This window comes from Abrus precatorius, unplaced genomic scaffold (assembly GCF_003935025.1).
Source record: "Abrus precatorius isolate BTA unplaced genomic scaffold, Abrus_2018 Scaffold8, whole genome shotgun sequence".
NCBI lineage: Eukaryota > Viridiplantae > Streptophyta > Magnoliopsida > Fabales > Fabaceae > Abrus > Abrus precatorius.
The window spans coordinates 24,511,788-24,530,968 of NW_020874428.1; the positions used below are offsets into that span (position 1 = coordinate 24,511,788).

The 19,181-nt window shown below is 32.9% G+C and overlaps 3 protein-coding genes across 4 annotated transcripts; 1 reads left to right on the plus strand and 2 right to left on the minus strand.

Annotated features, from left to right (window-relative positions):
- Positions 1–658: 658 nt before the first annotated feature.
- On the minus strand, positions 659–3,933 carry LOC113847061 (transcription termination factor MTEF18, mitochondrial-like). Its single transcript, XM_027475909.1, has one exon. It carries the CDS (start codon positions 3,839–3,841, stop codon positions 2,099–2,101), a length of 1,743 nt encoding a protein of 580 aa, XP_027331710.1. The 5' UTR covers positions 3,842–3,933; the 3' UTR covers positions 659–2,098.
- A 473-nt stretch (positions 3,934–4,406) lies between these two features.
- Positions 4,407–11,769, plus strand: LOC113847060 (centromere/kinetochore protein zw10 homolog). Of its 2 annotated transcripts, XM_027475907.1 has the most exons (14): positions 4,407–5,102; positions 5,622–5,759; positions 5,889–6,047; positions 6,211–6,372; positions 6,593–6,826; positions 6,898–7,047; positions 7,669–7,761; positions 8,306–8,401; positions 9,290–9,418; positions 9,505–9,582; positions 9,826–9,984; positions 10,077–10,221; positions 10,322–10,404; positions 11,204–11,769. In XM_027475907.1, the coding sequence occupies exons 1-14, from the start codon at positions 4,554–4,556 to the stop codon at positions 11,285–11,287; spliced, it is 2,259 nt and encodes a 752-aa protein (XP_027331708.1). In that variant the 5' UTR covers positions 4,407–4,553; the 3' UTR covers positions 11,288–11,769. The 2 variants fall into 2 exon arrangements, with proteins under 2 accessions (XP_027331708.1, XP_027331709.1); XM_027475908.1 differs by lacking the exon at positions 5,889–6,047 and having other exon boundaries at positions 4,492–5,102.
- Positions 11,770–12,722: 953 nt separating this feature from the next.
- LOC113847200 (protein disulfide isomerase-like 2-3) lies at positions 12,723–17,130 on the minus strand. The gene is made up of 9 exons (XM_027476151.1): positions 16,925–17,130; positions 16,546–16,704; positions 15,794–15,907; positions 14,478–14,635; positions 14,255–14,354; positions 13,898–14,074; positions 13,642–13,787; positions 13,320–13,466; positions 12,723–13,227 (listed from the first exon to the last, which is right to left on the minus strand). Exons 1-9 carry the CDS (start codon positions 17,063–17,065, stop codon positions 13,053–13,055), a joined length of 1,317 nt encoding a protein of 438 aa, XP_027331952.1. The 5' UTR covers positions 17,066–17,130; the 3' UTR covers positions 12,723–13,052.
- Between the last annotated feature and the right edge of the window lie 2,051 nt (positions 17,131–19,181).

Sequence of the window (19,181 nt, forward strand, 5' to 3'; positions counted from 1 at the left end):
ATTTTTTAATTATATATTTTTAAAAATAAAGACGCGTTGTGTTTATATTTTAAAAAGTTATAGTTGTATTTTTATATTTTAGTTTATTTAAATGTTAATGAATTCTTTTTATCAATGATAAATAGATATTAATAGATCTTCTGACACCCTTGTTTTAAGAGTTTAGAAAATTAAATGAATATCTTGAGTAAAACTTCAAAATTTTATTACAGAAGAATTTAAAATTTCATTTCAAATTTTTTAAAATCCTAAGTGAGAAATAAAAGTATTCACAGTTAATAATAAGTAATGTGGAGAACATTAGGAAGAGTAAAATTTCTTTTCATTTATAATCTCACAACAACCATTAAACAATTAATTTACATTTAAATAAAAAAAAATTGTCTTTTCTAGTTCAAGAAAAAATTACACTTTTTTAAAAATAAAATAAAAAATAATATAATTTAAGTCGCTCTTATAGTATAAAAAGTATGATTTATTCAAACTTTAATAGTGAATTAATTTGATAAATTCTTTATTATTAATCTGTCTTTTCTATTTAATTTAACAGCTAACCATAAATAAATAATTGTTTGAATATATTCATGTCATGATTAAAAATTTTGTAAATCTTACTCATATACATAATGTATTAACTTTTTTTTTTTTTTAAGTATCAACATTTTATTAAGAATATATTTATAAAATAAAAAACACTCTAACCTATTATAAATTATACATATTAAATGATCATCAATTCAATTCACACACAGTCAGTCTTTTCAATAGTCCAACCACTAGCACTACCAAAAACAGTATTTAACAAAATCAAACATTTTCCTGTATTAACTTAATTTACATATTCGTTATCATTTGAAACATAATAATATATTGATTTCATAAATATAGTGCAAAATTACATGTTAACCCTAATTTATTAAATGAAAAAAATCATCAATATAAACATCCCAAAGGTTTGTTTTATTTTATTAACTATGGAAAAGCTTTCCGGTTATGAAATGTATATTTTGTTAAAGATTGTTTATATTAGCTAAATAAGTATATTTGGTACTTGTATTAATACCTACTATAAGTATTAACTTTTCAACTAAATATAATTACTTTTATATTAGGTAAATAAGTATAATTGGGACTTATATTAATACCCAAAATAAGTATTAATTTTTAAAAAAATCAGCGAGTCAGTACATCATTAGCTTCATACATAATGTAAGAAAGAGAGCTACCAGTTCTAAGCCCACAAAAGCTGAAAGCGTGAAATCATATTTCTTAAGTGGTGAAAGTAATAGTCTTGTTCAGGTATCAGCCTAATAGGATCCATAGACTCGGACTTCAATTCCATTTTTATGATTCCATTATCCAAGCCAGCTTGAGACCTTGCCACTGATTGCTACCAACTTAGCCGGAAAACGGCATGTTAATCACTTGAGCCAGCCAAGCATATAAGCCATAGCCCATACTCATGCATGTGTAAAATGCCGAAACCAGATTGGCCCAGGTTCACCAAGGAGCTAACTTCAACATTTATCTTAATTCATTCCAGCTGAGGCATCACTTATCTAACTAGACAAGGAGCATGGGCATGGTCTAGAGTTGACTCACTAGAGAGAACTTTTACACAAGTTTCTGCTATTTGAATGAAGCTTCTACATTCTAATCACCATCTCCTCGTTATGATTCTCATTGTTAAAGACTTCGAAGTTTCCAGCTCTCAAAATCAACCAAATTGCAGAGGGCCAGAGGCCAACTGAGTAGTCTGTCCTTGAAAGGCCAACAGCAGAAAGGCAAATTATCCACTCCAAACTGGTCAAGTTATCCAGAGTATCCTGCAGCGCTGTTCTAGTTAAATCCCAACTGTACCCAAATTTCCAATGTTCAAGGTCAGTCCTGCAAGCAACGGAATGTTTCAGAAGAGTAATGGCATCTTGGTCATGATGCAGACGTGGCAAGACCCCATATGTCAAAAAATTGGTCATTTATTGGTAGAGCTCCATGAAAAAACCCACCAGATAAGGCGTTAAAATTTTTCCGGAAATTTTCAAGCCTCCAAGCCCAGCTCCATCTATCAGCATAAAAGTGCATACAATATAAGGAGCTGTTAGTTCTTATCTTTATTTGATAACTTTTTTAGACCTTTCCAGACGGCTGGACCTTGAGGATGCACATTCACAAAGTATTTTACAAACCGTTTATCATTGGATGAAACTATGGTACTCAAGGTTAACGTAGGTTTAACTGCATTCCTCTCTTTCAGCCATGCATACATCGAAAATCTTCGCATAATTTTTTCCAAATCATGGCAAAAGTATGATGGGAATCCCACAAGACATTCTACTGGATAACCTAAAACGTTTCTTAAGAAATCAATCTTCTTTTTAATGACAGACCTACTCTGGTTTAGAATCATAGGAGCCTGTTTTATCATTTTGATCACACTGTTGTAGTCCAAACCAGCTTCTACCAGGCAATCAAACCTCTCTTGTAATTCATCACCTCTCCCTCGGAACATTTTTAATGCTTTCGCCATCTCCTCAGAGTTCTCAGTATATCCCAGTCTCAGCAAGAAAGTTGTTTTTTCCAAATAATTTCGTGGGTCATGACAGTATACCTGGTCGATGCTCTTCTGTTCCTGTTTTGAAGCCAAACTAATAAGCTTCAATGGATCATCCTTAATGATTTGGCACAAATCAGCTTTTCCAACTTTTAACTCCTTACAAACAGTCTTATGACCTTTCAAGGAATGCATGCTCAGGAGATGCATGTAGTTAGACAAAATGTACGCAACATCATGGTTTCCCATTCCAATAACACACAAAAAACCAATCACTTTCAACAGATTTTTGGCACACTTATGTGACATGATAGAGGGATACTCCACAAAATGAGAATAAATCACATTCATCTCAACACCCAATTTAAGTGATCGACCCAAAAACAAGTACACCTTCCTCCCAAAACCTTCCAATAACAAATTTGGATTTGCCTTAAACAAATTACGCATTTGTTCCTCAGAATATCCCACTTTATGAAGAAAATCCAAGGCATCAAGCATTCTTTTCCAACTATATGTTCTAGAACAAGACAAGTAATTCACCATCCAATCACTTTCAATCCCAATTCTTTTCAACCAATCAAGCAAACCAACAAATTCACAACTCACATCACCAACCAAAAGCAAAGGGCAACAAACAACAAGCTTAATAACACTTGATCTACTCAAACCCAAATTCTCATAAGCTTGTAATTTCGATGACAACAACCCACTAGCATACCCAAAAACCTCTTTTGCTTCCTTATAAATTTTCCCCATTCTATTTCTTGGAATCCCATAATTACACAAAGCATGAAAATTTTCAAGCAACACAGAATCATCAGCCAAAAAAATCATACCATGAGGAAGAACCAAATGCAACTCAGAGAGGCTAATCCCCAAACTCTCAAAAAAGGGTTCAAACTCGTTAATGGGGTTATACCTTAGGAACTTCCTCAACGATCGAGCAACATCATCTTTGACATCAATTTTTGACAACAATGATTCAACAAAACGTGGCGAGTTTTTGCTGATGAACTCGGCGTCTAAGAAGCTGTAGCCCCGAGTTAAATGGAGGTAATCGGTTAGAACATGCTGCACTTGAGTTCGCATGAGGCGAGAGACACGTGTGGCGGAACGTGACGAGGGAACAGAACTGAGAGGAGAAAAAGAAGGAACAGGTGTAGGATGGCAAACGCGAAAGCATCGAACTTTGAGAGAGAAAAAAGATGGGGTTTGGGGTGGAAGGGGTTTTTGAAGCGTTGAAGGGTGGGAAATGAAGAAGCCATTTAGATTCAGCTGCGAAATCATTTGGGAGAAGAAGTTCAGAGTTGCAAAAAACAGCGATATTTTAGAAGTCCACTAAGAAGGCGGTGCCCTGTAAATGTCATCAGGGAATTTCCTTCCACAAACTCACTTTTTTCAAACCATTTTTTAACGTCTCTTCAAATGTTTTTACTGTTACTCGAATATTTAAGAATATACATCCTTTTAATGATTTTGATTCTCTAAAACTATCATATAAAAGACATATATTCACAAGAAACACTGTCATATTTAAGTTAATAAGAATGTTTATAAGTAAGAAATCGAAAATGAGAGAATAAGTCGATCATATTTAAAGGTGATAAGATGACATAATTTGATGTATACAATAATCAATTAACATGAACGCTGAAGTAAGAAAGCAAATCCATTAGCTAAAATGATTCTAAGATTAAATTTTTGAAAAATGATTTTATATATTCTGAAATTAAAATTTTTAAATGATAAAAAAATGTAGTGCGGTTAAAAACAAGTGGTGGGAAAAGTAATTTCCGGGTAATAAAAGAATAAATTTGTGCTTTTCATGAAACTCCGCTCCATTTCCTAAACTGGGCCGGTTCGGGTCACAACGAGTCATCCACAGTGAAAACTAAAAAGTCCATCGAGTCCAAAAGCTTACATCTGATCTCTCTCAACAAACTAACACTAGCGCACATTAGCAATCTCCGCCGTCTAACCCACCGTGTGATTAACGTTAATGGAGTCTCTGTTCGACACGATCAATGTTCGAGACCTTCTCTCGGCCCAAGATCTCTCCGACCCGAATTCCCCTCTCTCGGCGCCGGATCTTCGGCTCCTGATCCAGCGCCTCGAGTCTCATTCCCTTCAGATCCGGTCGCAGGTGCAGTCCTACCTCGTATCGCACCGCAACGACTTTGCAAGCCTCTTCTCCCTCTGCAACGACGCCGTTTCGCAGACGCGCCACGTCTCCGATGATGTTTCCGGCATTCTGCGCCTTCTTTCCGACCGTCCGATCGACGTGGAAGTACGCGAGGTGGTGGAGGAGATGAAGGCGAAGAAGGAGGAATTGAAGGTGAAGAGGGAGCTGTTAGGGTTGGTTGGGACCGTTGTAGCACTGAACCAGAGGTTGGAGAGCGTGAGGGAAGCGTTGAGCAGTGGAAGGTTCCAATTCGCTGCTCAAGGGTTGAAGGAGTTGAAGGCGGTGTTGAGGGTCGGTGATGAGGATGATAGGGAGCCTTTGGTGTATGGCTTGTTGAGGAAAGAGTGGTCTCATTGCTTTGAAGAGGTATTACTTTGCTTTGTTGCTGTTGTTTGTGGTTTGATGCGTTAAGTTTATATTTATGTGCCAATTGAATTGAAGCCTTTAAGAATGTGGAAAATGAAATAGGTATTGGTAGGTGATAACTTGAATTGAAGTGCATTGACGCAACTAAGCATGAATGGAGAAAACAAAATGCTTAGTATCCTTATAGATAGGTATTGGTATTGCTGAACTTACTCTTTACCATTGGTCTGGGAGTTCCTGTGAAATCTTTTATGAGGTTTGAATTCAGCCAAGGTTATTTTTCCAATAATAATAATAATAAGATGATGATGATGATGAACTGTGTTGGGAACACTTAATGCATTTCCCTAGATGATAAGCTTTATTTGCTTTAAAGACGATGATTGAATTATATCTTCATTTACTCTTTGACAACTTAATCAATTCATACGATTTGTGCAATAGTAATGATGATTGGCTAGCTTGTGATTTATATTGAGTTTGTGATTGTTTTTAGAGGAATTCGATTTGGGTTTGTAGATTCAAGAAGTTCTTGTGAAGTTTATGGAAAGGGCTGTACGATTTGATGGGGACTTGAATCAAGTTGAAGTCAAATATCATTTAAAAGTTGATACTATGAATGGAATTCTGTTACAAACAGTTATTGAGGCAATGGATGTAAGTTAACTCATTTCTTTTTTACACTCTGAAACATTCAATTCTATTCCTGTTGTGATGTTGTAAATTTTGAAATTGATGAGATCAGTTATATGCATTTGTTCCTCTTTAAAATATGGCATGTTTTAGGAGGTTGGTATTCTTGAGTATGGGCTTGCTAAAGTTGCAGATTTGATGATCAAGCATGCCATCACTCCTTTTGTAAATCGCAGACAACCTCTTTCTTTTTTAGAGGAATTGAATGCAGAATCAGCTGTATTGAGGATAGTTCCATCACCAGATAATAAGGTGAGTGCTCTGTGTCTGCGTCTTACGGGGGTGTCCTTGCTTTTGTGTATTGATTTGATTCTTAGACACCACTCTCAGTTTTTGTTTAGTTTTCTTGAATAAGGTAGGAAGTGTTGTCATTTAACTGCTATTTTGTTCCTGAATATCTGATTTCAATTTGCAGCTTGAATATTTGGATGGGGAGTTTCTCTATTCAGGGATTCTTCTGTTTATCAAATTTATTTACAGAACCATTTGCTTCCAGAACAGTTCTTGGACCCGATGTTTTGGAAGGTTGACATGGCCCAGGATATCAGAACTAATAATATCTAGCTTTCTGTCAAAGGTTTGCCTACAAGCTCTATGCTATCAGAAACTTGATCAAATGAAGATTATGCCCATGCATCATATGTTCTAAACAGTTCTAAGAATATGTATTTGTAAAAGTACTATTTCAACGATTTCACTTGAAATTGGATTGAATGCAGTGTCTAAAAGCCAGAGTGAATTTGATTATTAAAAAGTCTACATTTAGACACTCAAGCCTCAAGATGTCTGATTTTCAGGTTGTCCCAACAGATGCATCAAAACTTCCTGATTTTCAGAAGATCATCAAATGTACATCTGAATTTGAGAGAGCTTTAAAAGAGCTTATGTTCATTTCAGCATCAGATGACAAGGATAACAGGCTGAGCAATTTTGCTGAAAATGTTGAGGTGCACTTTGCATTTAAGAAAAAGACCGAGATCTTGGCTAAAGCTAGAAATCTGCTCCTAGAATGTGACTTCTCCATTCCTCAAGTGAGTTTCCAGACTGGGAAAGTTCTTTTGCTATTATGATCTGTAGTTATTGATGAGGAATGTTGCTGCAGGAGTATACTAGGGATGGTTCTGTTTGGAAGAATGATAGAACTTCTGTCCAGTCATCCAGCCATGTGGTAGATTTGCTTTTCTTATCAGAGAGGTGTTTGGTATCCAAAGCAGCCAAACAATTGATGGAGCTAGTTCATCAGACGCTGCAGGTATGCTATCCAGAATAATGAATGCTTTTCAAGTGACTCTGTTATTTTATTTAAAATTTAAGCTCAGGAATATCATTAATATGCATTTGCTGTTTCAATCTCTTGATTTATACTGGTTTTCACAACCCCAATCGGGATCATGTTATTTTCTATAGAGGACGTTCTCAATATGGTCGTAACAATTTCTTCTTTTTGTTATACAGCTAATAAATTGAAGGGACAATATATAAAATAATAATTTTTTGTTTCAATAGCTTCAACTTTGTTGTACAGCTCATAATTTTATATTTTATTGAAGTTTCATTGCCTAGGCTTAAAATGATTTTATTTCATAACTTGGCAGTGATGTTGAAGTGTGTTGTCTTTTACTTCTTCCTTTTTTCATCTTTCATGTCACAAATACTGTATTGGTAACTGTTTGATTCTTGAACCATATTTGTAAATACTATAAATTTCATTAAGATTTATTTAAATGTTTTCTGTTAATTGGCCTACAATAATACAACAACCAAGCCTTATCTCTAGTTAACCGAATTGGCCTAAAATATATATATATATATATATATATATATATATATATATTAATAATGAAACTGATCTCTATAAATGAAATTTTTGCAGGATGTTTGCCTGTCATCTACAAGAGTTGCTTTGGAATTTTATTATGCAGCTAGAGATGCTTTACTTCTTTATGAAGTAGTTGTCCCTGTCAAGGTTAGTCCATGTGAGGCAGTGGCATACTATTAAAGCCTTATTGCTACTCTTTAGTATTTCTTTCATCAGGGGTTGATTTTGGGGGTGAACTTAATGAAGTAACACAAGTTTATTGCCAACATTAATGAAGGAACCAAGAAGAAAGAATAGAAAGGGGTAAAAAATGAAGGAATTCTGAGAGCAATGCTCCCCTAGCAAGAGAGAATCTCTCTACCCCAAAATATTAATTCAGATTCCAAGATATCCCTCTCCATACAAGCAGTACTCAATATAATAGAATTAGCGCATATTCCTTCCCATTCTCACTAACTAACCTATTACAAATTTTCCTATCTGTCCCTAACTCTTGATTCTATTACAAAATAGTTCTGCCCTCACACATTAAGGCCGAATGGTGTTGGATTAGATCTACTTTGGTAGACCTTTCCCCATCTAGAGGACAGGTCACAATCCCTATCAGTTACCACTGTATTTGAGTGTTTGTTATTGTTGCTTGTGTATGCTTTCAATTTACAGTAATAACTTCTGTTTTTGACTTGTGAAGCTAGAGAGGCAGCTTGAAGGCATCAATCAAGTAGCTGTTATGATGCACAATGACTGTCTTTATCTCTCCCAAGAGATACTTGGGTTTTCATTTGAGGTATGCATACTTGAATTACTAAAGATGAAGAAAATTCACTACGTTTAAATAATTTACTATATTTAATAAAAAAAATTCAGTTATTTTTATTCCTGGTGTCATCTTCATCATGGATTGCTTTAATGTTAGATCATAGCATTTGCTCAAAACATTATTGTGCTTTCTTGAATTTGGGTTACGACCTGATTTAACCCCAAAAATTAGCTTATGTGGTAACAATTGTCTTAATCTTTATAAGTTCTACTTTGATTGTATGTGTAGTCATCGTATGATCTTGATACCCTTTTCACATCTAGAATATAAAAATTATAAGATTGATTTTTTTATATTGTACTGAAGAAGTCATGGGATCAGGTAGATTGCACCAAAAAAATTACAAGGTCAGGTAAATTACATTAGAAAAATCTATAGGGTCAGATTTTTTTTTTTAAAAATAGTCAATGGTAACACCACATTAGATTTATGATAGGCTCTGATATGATATGAGAGTTGGATAAAGATAGGATATATGATAAGTGAAGAATAAACTATTATCCTATCTTATGTTTAATGTATATTAGGATAGTGAAGCAGATAACGTTATATTATGTCATGTTCAATGTTTCTTATAAATAAAAAATAATAGAACAAGAAAAATTAACATAAATTTTTATTTAACTTTTTGACTTTTCAATATATATATATATTTATTTATTTATTTTAATGTATATATAATATCATGATTTGGATATTAAATTATAATAATTTTCTTCACTTTTTGTACAATTAAAATTTAATATTTGGTACTAAATTATAATTAAAACATAAATTATAAAAAATGTTCATATGATATCATTTTATATACTGGCTTCTATTTTCTGGGCTCATGCGTCTGGATACTCGTCTCAGTATCGAACAGACTTTCCAAGTTCCATGAAGGAGCATGCTGTGTTTGTTGATTTGGCTCCAAGGTTTCAGCTTTTGGCAGAAGAAATACTGCAGAGACAAGTTCACCTTGTTATATATAATTTGAAGGAGGTACTGTCCTTATTAAAATGCTTGCAGCATCTAGAGATATGTCACTTTATGGTTGATCCTTACCCATATTTGTCCTTGTTTTGTAGGTTATAGATGGTGCTGATGGATTTCAGAATACTCATCAGATGCAACAATTTGAGTCAGCTAAATTCAGCATTGACCAGGTAATTTGATTGTCAATATAATGTGTGTACAATTGAACATTACCGTTTCTTATCTCATTTTCTCATGGTTTATTTCCTCGTTTCTTATTTGCTGTGTGCAAGCTACAGTGTTTTCTTTTTCTTTTTCTTTTTTTTTTTGGGGGGGGGGGGGGGAGAGAGGATTTGTTACAATAGGTTACTACTGGTACTGGTTAATGTCCTTTTATTTTCATCAATGACATGAAACTAGGTGTACTTGATCAGGTTGTTTTCATACTGGAAAAGGTGCGTATCATATGGGAGCCACTTTTGCTGCCTACAACTTGCAGAAAATGCATGTGCACAGTCTTAGAGTCAGTTTTCTCAAGAATTGCAAGAGATATACTTCTATTGGATGACATAGCTGCGGAGGAGACTTTACAGGTAGAGTCTATATCATATTTAACTAATTAATGCTTGTAATTGTGCCATTGTTTTTCAGAAGTTGGTCTAATGCATTCCACTCATATTTCCAGCTACAAAGACTTGTTCATTTAATGCTAGAAAACGTATCATCTTTACTTGAGTCCTTGGCCGCTGAGGATCAGAATTCACTTGAGTTCTCTCCGGAGACTCTTGAAGATTTTATCCCATCTTTACGTAAAATCCGCAAACTATCAGGCATGTTGTGGCATATTCTTAATTATCTTTTTGGAAACTGTTGGTTGGATTATCATTAGTCATCCATTGACAACTGCTCTCTTTCTTTTATGTGCCTCAGAATTGTTAGATATGCCTTTAAAATTCATTACAGCTTCTTGGGAGAATAAAGAATTGCTCTCTTGTGGCTTTACAATAACTGAGGTATTCTTGATTATTGATGACCTTATTTTTCAGGGCAATATATTTTGTTTCCTTGATTTCTGTTAATTGTCTCAAAACATTGCCTTTGGATTGTGATTTTACAACATTGACTTATGTTAATATATTATGCATCTCTTCCACAAACACATTAATTATAAGGAAGTCTTCAATCTGACTTTCTCTTTCCAACTATTCTTACAATGTCCTAATCATTTCCAACTAAAGTTTCAATTGTTTTTACACTTAGAATGTCAAAATGTAGAATGCCAAATGAAGCTTTTGGTTCCGAATTAAACTTTTCCTTTTGTTTTAACAAAGCTTCTCTAAAGTGAGCTTATCTTTAAAGGAAGAGTATATCCACCTGTTATGTGATTTAAGTGTATCATGAGTCATTCTCATTTTAGATTAGCTTTTCCCTTTTGTTTCACCCAGAGTTTCACTTGTATGTACTTAACGGGGGACCCACTACTACCAATTGCTTTCGTTTTTTTTATTTCAATTATATATATTTTTATTAATTTTTCTTTCCAAATTAAATGCTCCTCATTTCAAAGAAAAAAGGTTTTGTATATCAAACTGCTACTGCTACTGCAAAAAGGACTGTTTGTGTGGGTTAATACTTATGATTAATCAGTATTTTATGTTTTATGAAAATTTAACGTTACATGCCCTGATCTAATATCTCTTCCTTTACAGTCTTATTTTTCATGTTATGCAAAATTTAAAAAACTGGAACCATATGTGATGAGGTTTATAGGCGTGCGTTCTCTACCACTTATTTTTGTTGACCTCTTTGCAGGTGGAAGATTTCATAAAAGCTATATTTACAGACTCACCTTTAAGAAAAGATTGTTTATGGAGGATACAAAATGCGAGCTTTTAGGATTCATCTAAATTCCTATGAAATCTACGAGGGTCAAAGAACATACTGGAGTTTGAGATTAGAAATTCAGAGATGTTACTCCAAAGCAAAAGCGAGTTTGAGCTGCTGCTCCAAATATTTCAGTAGCAGAAAGTAAGTGCGGCTTTGACGCGGATTCACACTGATAAATTTTCCAATTGGGGGAGCCTTCCCCATGTAAGATTTTGTTGACGTAATTCCATGCTTAGCACTTTGAATTTATAGTCTTCCTCCCGTTAAAGCAAAAACTTTGGGAGGGAGTGTTGTGCAGACTTGAGTCTAGTTTTCATTGTAGAGCATTCTAAACTGTTGCAAATTAATAGGAAACACGAGATATGAATTTAATGGTAGATGTATACATGTAATGCTACTACTACAAGGCGGATTTTCAGTGAGACAATTTTTAGATGTAGATGAGCAATTGTGGTTCAAATGTTGGAAATAGCATTTTTCCATTGGATCCGCCCAACTGAGAGTTATTTTTTGCTCTTGCAATCTTCGATCTTAAATGCATACCTATAATTTTTGGTAGATTTAAATTTAAACTTAATCCAGAGGTCTCTAAATTACTCGTCTATAAACTTGCTATTATTTATATATTAATATGAACACACCAATCACAGTTCACGTGGTGTTGCAACAAGCGAAGAGTTATTAGAGATGTATATCCTAGCGAAGTCGTCTAAACTTAAGACATGCCTTTGGTTAAAAGTAAATAAGAACAAATTTTTATTTTAAAAACCAAATTCAACATATCTTAAACACATTCGTTTATACTTTTAATTCTCTTGATATAATCCAACATCTTTAATTAGTTTAAAGTTTATATTTTTAATAATTATATTTTAAGATTTCGTCACTGAGAAGTTGTTAAGAGTCTTAAAAAAGAATAATTTTTATTTACTTTAAATAAATATATTTAATTTTTTAAAATATAAAATGTATAATTTGATATATTAACATAAAAGCAATGTATTAATTTATAATTATTATCTTAAATAATATATAATTCTCTTAATTTAAAATTTAAATTATGCATTTCTCTTTTTTTTTTAAAAAAAATTCAATCATATCTTTCATAAACAATATTTTGTATAACATAATATATTTACACTGAGATTATTCATTTTAAAATATATCTTAATTTTAACTTTTTATTCTTTAATTAATAAATTTAGTTATATATGATGTTAAAATTAATATATTATGCTAACAAAGTAGATTAACCTAATCTTATCCGTATAATAACAAAATTTGATCAAGTCAAATTTAAGTTCAAATAATTGACCTTATCAAATTTTCAGGCCGGGAGACAAAAATAATCCCATCTCATGAACACCTTAATTAACACGTAGTAATGAACTAAAAACTTGATTTAAAACTATTTATATCAAGAGGAAACGACCAAAAGAACTAGATCTGAATGGATCACCCAGTAAATAAGTTCGGGAAGAAGGATCAATGTCCCGTAGTTCTTAGTGTAGAACGACTGTCATCTGAATGTTTTCATTAATAGGGAAAAGAAACGTTGGAACATGCTAACATTTTCCTGAGATATGTACCACGATGCTCCTCAAAAGATCACTCATCACTAGAATGTTCTTTAACATGGAAAAACACAACATTGAGCACAACATCATGAGAAACATGTTTTCCTTTGACACCGTAGATTAACATTGCCTTCTGTAACTTAAAAATTGGCAGGGACTTGAACCTTTAATTTTGTATAACTTCCTTCTTGATTTTATCATATCTGATCCTTGCTTGAAGCATCATCCCCCATTAGTTCTTCAAGAGAAAATTCATCCTCCTCAATTATTTCTCCATCTTTCCCATCCCATGGTTCTGTCTTCACGATGGCCGGAGCGCCTTGCAGGGGCAAATTCCCTTTGCCTCCACGTCCAGCTTCTTTCACAAATTCTCTGAAGAAAACAAACCATGAATATTCAAGTACTTGTTCATTTCAGTATTGTGCTGTTTACTATCAAGCATAAAATTAGAAGAACAAACTTACATAATATGGTCGAGTTCAAAAGCGCTCTTGAGAGGAGCATAGACAGCTTTCTTCAGGTTCAGTGCCACTAAAGCTGGATAACCATACCCACCAACACCTACATGTTTCTCAAGATCTGGCTGTTTTCCTGCAGCTACCCAGACATAGCTGTCCAAAACACAAAATTCAACGTAGAATTTGTCAGCAAAGATTAATTTAAATATGTATATAAAATCATTTGCAACATACATGGAATCAACAAACAATTTTAGACAAGGGGTAAACTTGCAAAGTGATATTAAAATATGGAATCTAAAAAGTTTTTTTTTTTTTTTCCACTTGCCTGTATGGGCTCCTTTTAAACTTCTCCACAACTGATAATAATTGCTGAAGATATCTGTTTCTACCCTCAGCCTTCGAATCCAAAATGTCAGGAAGGAAGGCAACAAAGCAGATTGCGGCAGAACCACATTTCTCTTCCATAATATCCTACAGAGAAGGCATATGTTAATTATCATATATCCTCTCTTTTAAACTCATATCCTCCCTTTTAAACTAATGCACAACCAAGAACAGTTGGCAGGAGAGCAAACACTTACTGGACTATGTAGCTCTGTCACTTCTGGAGGAGCTACATTTGTTTCCAGCTGCTCTAATGCAAATGATTCAATAGATGAGGCAGTTCTAGCGCCCTCATAAGGAATAGGACTATCTTTATCAGCACCAAATACCAAGATTGTTGGGAATCCTTGAACTTTGAACCTGCTCATTAGAGACTGGTAACAAATATCCTTTCAGAATAATATAAACTGAAGAACATAACAAAAAAATTACATAATGGAGACTGAATTTTAAGAATAAATAAATTAGAAAGACACCCAGTTCCTGTCTTGCCTACATCCATAGGAGTTTTGAGTCTGACTAGGTCTGATAAGCTATTAGACATATAAGCTTACCTTTTCAGCATCACAGTCAACGTGGCCCAGTTTAACCTTCCCGTTCAAATTATTGGCTGCTTTCTTCCATTCAGGAGCTAATTTTTTACAATGCCCACACCTTCAGTTATAAAAAGGATAAAAGATGTTATTAGAGCTCACAACTGAAGTAGGAACAGCTGAGGTTCAGTCAAGTAACATAAAAATATCCAAAATTTATTTTTGAAGCATAGGCAACACTTGCCAAGGCGCAAAAAATTCCACAATCCAAAGTTCTTTGCTTTTGAGAACCAATTCATCAAAGTTGCGAGAGTTCAATTCTACTGAAGCACTGGTTTCAGTCTTTTCATTTGATCCACCTGTTGCCTTTCCATTTAATCGGTCCTTCAAAAGAGCCTTTACCTGCACATGCAAATAAAATATAAGCCGGAAATATCTTGAAGTAAACTATTCATTGGGGAAGAAAAACCAACTGTATATTTAGAAACACAGGAAAGAACTTAGCAGTGAGAAAGAAATCTCAAAAATTAACTAGTGCATTACCATGTGATAGCCTGCCAATTATGACTTTTATTTTATTTATTTTGATTACAAAAAAAATTCACTGGCAACAGCACATCAAACATCAGTCAATAAAACATGTAAACCATGAATTATAATACAACACTGAAAGGGGGTGATATATTTTTTTTATTTATATAAATCTATATTTTTTATGGTCAGCATAGTACTGCCTTTTCCCATTACCAAGTTACCACCAAATCCTTTCGGGAAGAAAAAAGTCATAGTAATTTTACTTCCCTTCACAAAAAGAAAAAGGTGTTTCCCTGGCATTCTTATAAAGATAGAAGAACGCTATCCTCCCTCTTAAAATATCATACAGAACTTGTACAACTGAAATACATATTATCAACATTTTCATTAATTGAAAAGAAACTCTTGCAGATTAAACTATACCTATTTGTGCTCAAGCTTACTGGACCAATTTTAGAGAGGATCATAGCAAATCTGAAAGAATAAATGGGTTTCATTCTTGAGGTATCTATCACTCAGCAACAATTTTTAAGTTGAGGTTCGCTATTTGCAACTTCTTGATGCACAACATTTGTATACGTGCCTGTATGGCATCATTGAAGTAGTAATAGGTGTGCAAACGGAAAAGACACCTAATTTATCATAGCTTGACCTACCATGAACTATAGGCTCACTACAAAAACCATGCTAAAAATTAAGAGTAGACACTCAACACCCAAACCCTAATCCCTATACATCCAAATCCTTACACTGCTGAGATTATTTTGTACACTATAAAGTGGTGTACAAAAAGAATTTCCTGTTCAAATTTTTAATCAGATTCTCATCTGCTTTGTAGCCATTCAATTTTTCATAGAAAACAATAAATTTTTGTTTTGTCTGTTACGAAAGTGGACATTTATCTACTTTATCCAAAGACCAACATGACATAAGACATAACCCTTCTCATACATCATCAGACATATTAGACTATGAAACTTTTTGGGCAAAAATGTTAAAACACTCCCACAAGAGATTATGACAAACCTGTTGAAGTGCAAATTCAGCTATTGATTTGACATCTCTGGCGCCTTGGTAATCAATTGGTGCCTTTCCAGGTGCAAACACTTTTATGGTAGGAAATCCTCTAATTCCATATTCCTGTAGGAAATTAAGAAAGAACCATGGATACAAAAATCTAAATGTTTTTTGAAGCTGTAATATAAAGTTATAACAACAAACGAAGAAAACAGCCAAACAAGTAAATCATAAGTCATAACTGAAGAAACCTACAAAGAGTAAATGAATCTCATGCAAATATGACAGATCTTATGAAGAAATAAGAAAAGAAAAAATCTCCAAAGAGATATTCTATCTCATTTAGGTAATATATTCTTCGGTTGCTTTACATACAGAGATAATGGGGCTAGATACAAAAGGGATGAAAAAGTTTATGAATACAATATTTCTAGCATGCTGATATGCCATAAAACAACAAGCGATCCAGAGTGACTTAAGCTATGAGGTCCAATCAATCATATTCTAATTATTTGAAACATTTCCAAGAGTTCAGTTGATTATTATAAATAACAAAGTCATGTTTTGCATCATGCTTGATCCACCAAAAAGGAACTTTCAGAATACGTTTTATATAAAAGCTAAGAAAATAATGATGCATCTTTCATATTTCAGAAAGGCTGATTACAAGATGTAAACGACACAAGAAGCATAGCCTTCATTTAGAGGATTTCATTAAATATAAAATTCCAACATTAATGAAGAAATGAACAACAAAAAACCTGAGCCAAAGACTGGTGTGCATCAGCATCAAGTGCTGCCACAGTGACCACACCCTTCAATACAGTAGCTGCTTTCTCCCATATAGGAGTTAGAGCCTGACAGTGTCCACACCATGGTGCAAAGAATTCAACAAGAACAACTCCATTCGAATTCAAAACCTGTCAAGCACGTTGATTTAAGCCATCATAACTACAATCACAAAATATCATATCACAAGAACGAAACACAAACGAATATGCAAATCCCCAGATGGTTTTCAAGTAAGAAGATGCAGAGTTTGACGCTTTTACGCAAGACCCATTTGCAAAGTGTAGCAAAAACAGTGATATCACAAAATGGGACAATGAGAAAATGGTTAAAAATTTAAACTTAATTCACCTTGGACTTGAAGTTAGAGGGATTGAGCTGAAGCACAGGTGAAGATGATCCATAGAGTGCGTAAGAAAGAGGAAGGTTGAAGAAGAATAGGAAGAGAGGAAAAGCAACAAAAATTAGGGTTCGAAATTGAGACTTTGACATTCTCTTTCACTCACTCTTCTGCACTCTGAATCTACGCAGGGAAGAGAGACTTCTGTAGAGGACTCTCGCTGCTACGTGTGTTACCCAATCATAAATTTCCACGTCATGCTCCCCGGTTTATAAATATTTCTTATTTCAATTTCAAAATCATTCCCTAGTCTATAGAATTTTAACTTTAAATCATTTACATATCTTATAGTTTTTCTTTCTATTTTTTTTTAAATTTAAAAAAACTTGATTTTAAGCATAATTGTTAAAAAAAATTTCTTGTTAAACAATGTTATATTTAATTTTAGTATTATATTTTTATCATGATTTTTAGTAAAAATATTTATTAATTCTTTAATTGTTATCTTACAAGTAATGCTTAACAAATTGATTATAATTTTAAAAATTAATTTAACAATTTACTTCTTTTCTAAAATTATTGCTTTCTATAAATATACGGCAGTAAATTATATCTACCTAATCCTAAATACAAGAAAGAAGTAGAGATAATAGACTTTAGTTTCATAATAAAATTATTATTAATTATTTTAATTTTATTAAATTAATTAATTTAAATTTATGACAACCACTGTTAATTTATTCTCTTAATATGACAATCATAAGTTAATTTGGTGTCTAGAATTGGGGATCTAATTTTCTAATGTAGAGAATAAAAATGACTAATAATAGAAAGGTAGTTACTGATTTCAATAACTAATAACTAATAGTATAATTTGATTTTACTGAAAGTTCTATCCTTAAAATAAATTTTAAAATAAAAAATATATATTCTTGTTTAAAAGTGTCATATTTTAAAATATTAATATATTTCTATCATGATTTTTAATAAAAAATTATTTATTAATTCTTTTACTATTATCAATAAACAATTATATTTTTAAGAAATAATTTAATAATTTACTTCATCCTTTATTTTTATAAATACATGACATCCTACCTAATCTTTGATATAAGAAAGAAGCAAAGATAATAGACTTTAGCCTCGTAACCAAATTGAAACACATAACAAATTTAGAATTTTGCTTCAAAACTTCCATTTAATTTAAGCCAGTTTCTTATGGATATATAGTTTTAACTTTCTTCTTATGACTTCCCAACTTTTATAGTGTTTGGAGGGTGCTTGAAAAGAAGTGTTAAGTGAAATGCAGTTGAATAATTTTTTTTGGTAAGGAATCCATATTCCTTCTAAATCAACTTTTGGATTTTCATTTCAAATTCACACTATGTGCTTTGTTCGTCAGAAGTTCTCCTGGTCAAGGAGCTTACTATCCTCTTTACATTGTCTAAAACTATGGTTGAATAATCATTAATCACCATAGATCTTATATGTAGCTCTACTAGACAGCTTTAGCAACAGGTTCCTTCAATACTCTCCTCAATATTCACTAGGTTGTTTCATACAATCAGATCCTAAGTAACTAACATTGTTAGAATAAAACTTGTGACCTCGTTTCTACACTACACATTCAATGTTTGTCGACTGCTAAACTAATCCATTGGGTTTAACAGCTAGTATTTTTTATAACTTAATAGAAATAAATACTATCATGTATGAATAAAAAGAGCATTAATCAATGAAGTAGCATTAGGTGTACTAGAGCCTTTGTCTGTACAAGGTGATGTTCTAGGTGAGCAGATTAACTTGTCACAAGATTCCAAGCAATAATTCAATAGATTTTGATGTTCCTAACTTCAATTATTTGCTCTAGTTGATCTCATTAGTCATTATATTTTAATCTCATAAGTTCACGAACCTCTAAAATTTCAAGATTTTGGAGTCTTGTATGCCACGTGGACCCTTACTATACACTTCAAGTCAGTTAGCTTTCTCTATGTATATATCTTCTAAATATCATGGATCTAGCTCTTCGTCAATGGCAAGTCCTGTTGGTTGAAAAATTCTTTGTAATTTTTCATACTCAATGTTTCATTCACATTTTTCAGAGTATGCAATTTTAAAATTTTAATATTCGTATGCATGAGTAGTCCAAGTTAGTGCGAAAACACTACGGTACAATTTAGAGGATAAAGTGCAATTTTGACGTTATTATTATTATTATTATATAGATGTATTTTAGTCATGATTGTTAAACTCTCAATTTAACTC

Bases quoted from the DNA above. Each gene is read 5' to 3' on its own strand.
- LOC113847200 (XM_027476151.1), bottom strand. From the start codon at position 17,065: ATGTCAAAGTCTCAATTTCGAACCCTAATTTTTGTTGCTTTTCCTCTC. The intron at 14,355-14,477 runs GCAAGTGTTGCC...TTATAACTGAAG, and splicing joins GTGGAATTTTTTGCGCCTTG to GTGTGGGCATTGTAAAAAAT. The intron at 13,467-13,641 runs GCAAGTGGAAAA...TGTTTTGGACAG, and splicing joins TTTAAAAGGAGCCCATACAG to CTATGTCTGGGTAGCTGCAG.
- LOC113847060 (XM_027475907.1), top strand. From the start codon at position 4,554: ATGGAGTCTCTGTTCGACACGATCAATGTTCGAGACCTTCTCTCGGCC. The intron at 9,583-9,825 runs GTAATTTGATTG...GTACTTGATCAG, and splicing joins CTAAATTCAGCATTGACCAG to GTTGTTTTCATACTGGAAAA. The intron at 10,405-11,203 runs GTATTCTTGATT...ACCTCTTTGCAG, and splicing joins GTGGCTTTACAATAACTGAG to GTGGAAGATTTCATAAAAGC.
- LOC113847061 (XM_027475909.1), bottom strand. From the start codon at position 3,841: ATGATTTCGCAGCTGAATCTAAATGGCTTCTTCATTTCCCACCCTTCA.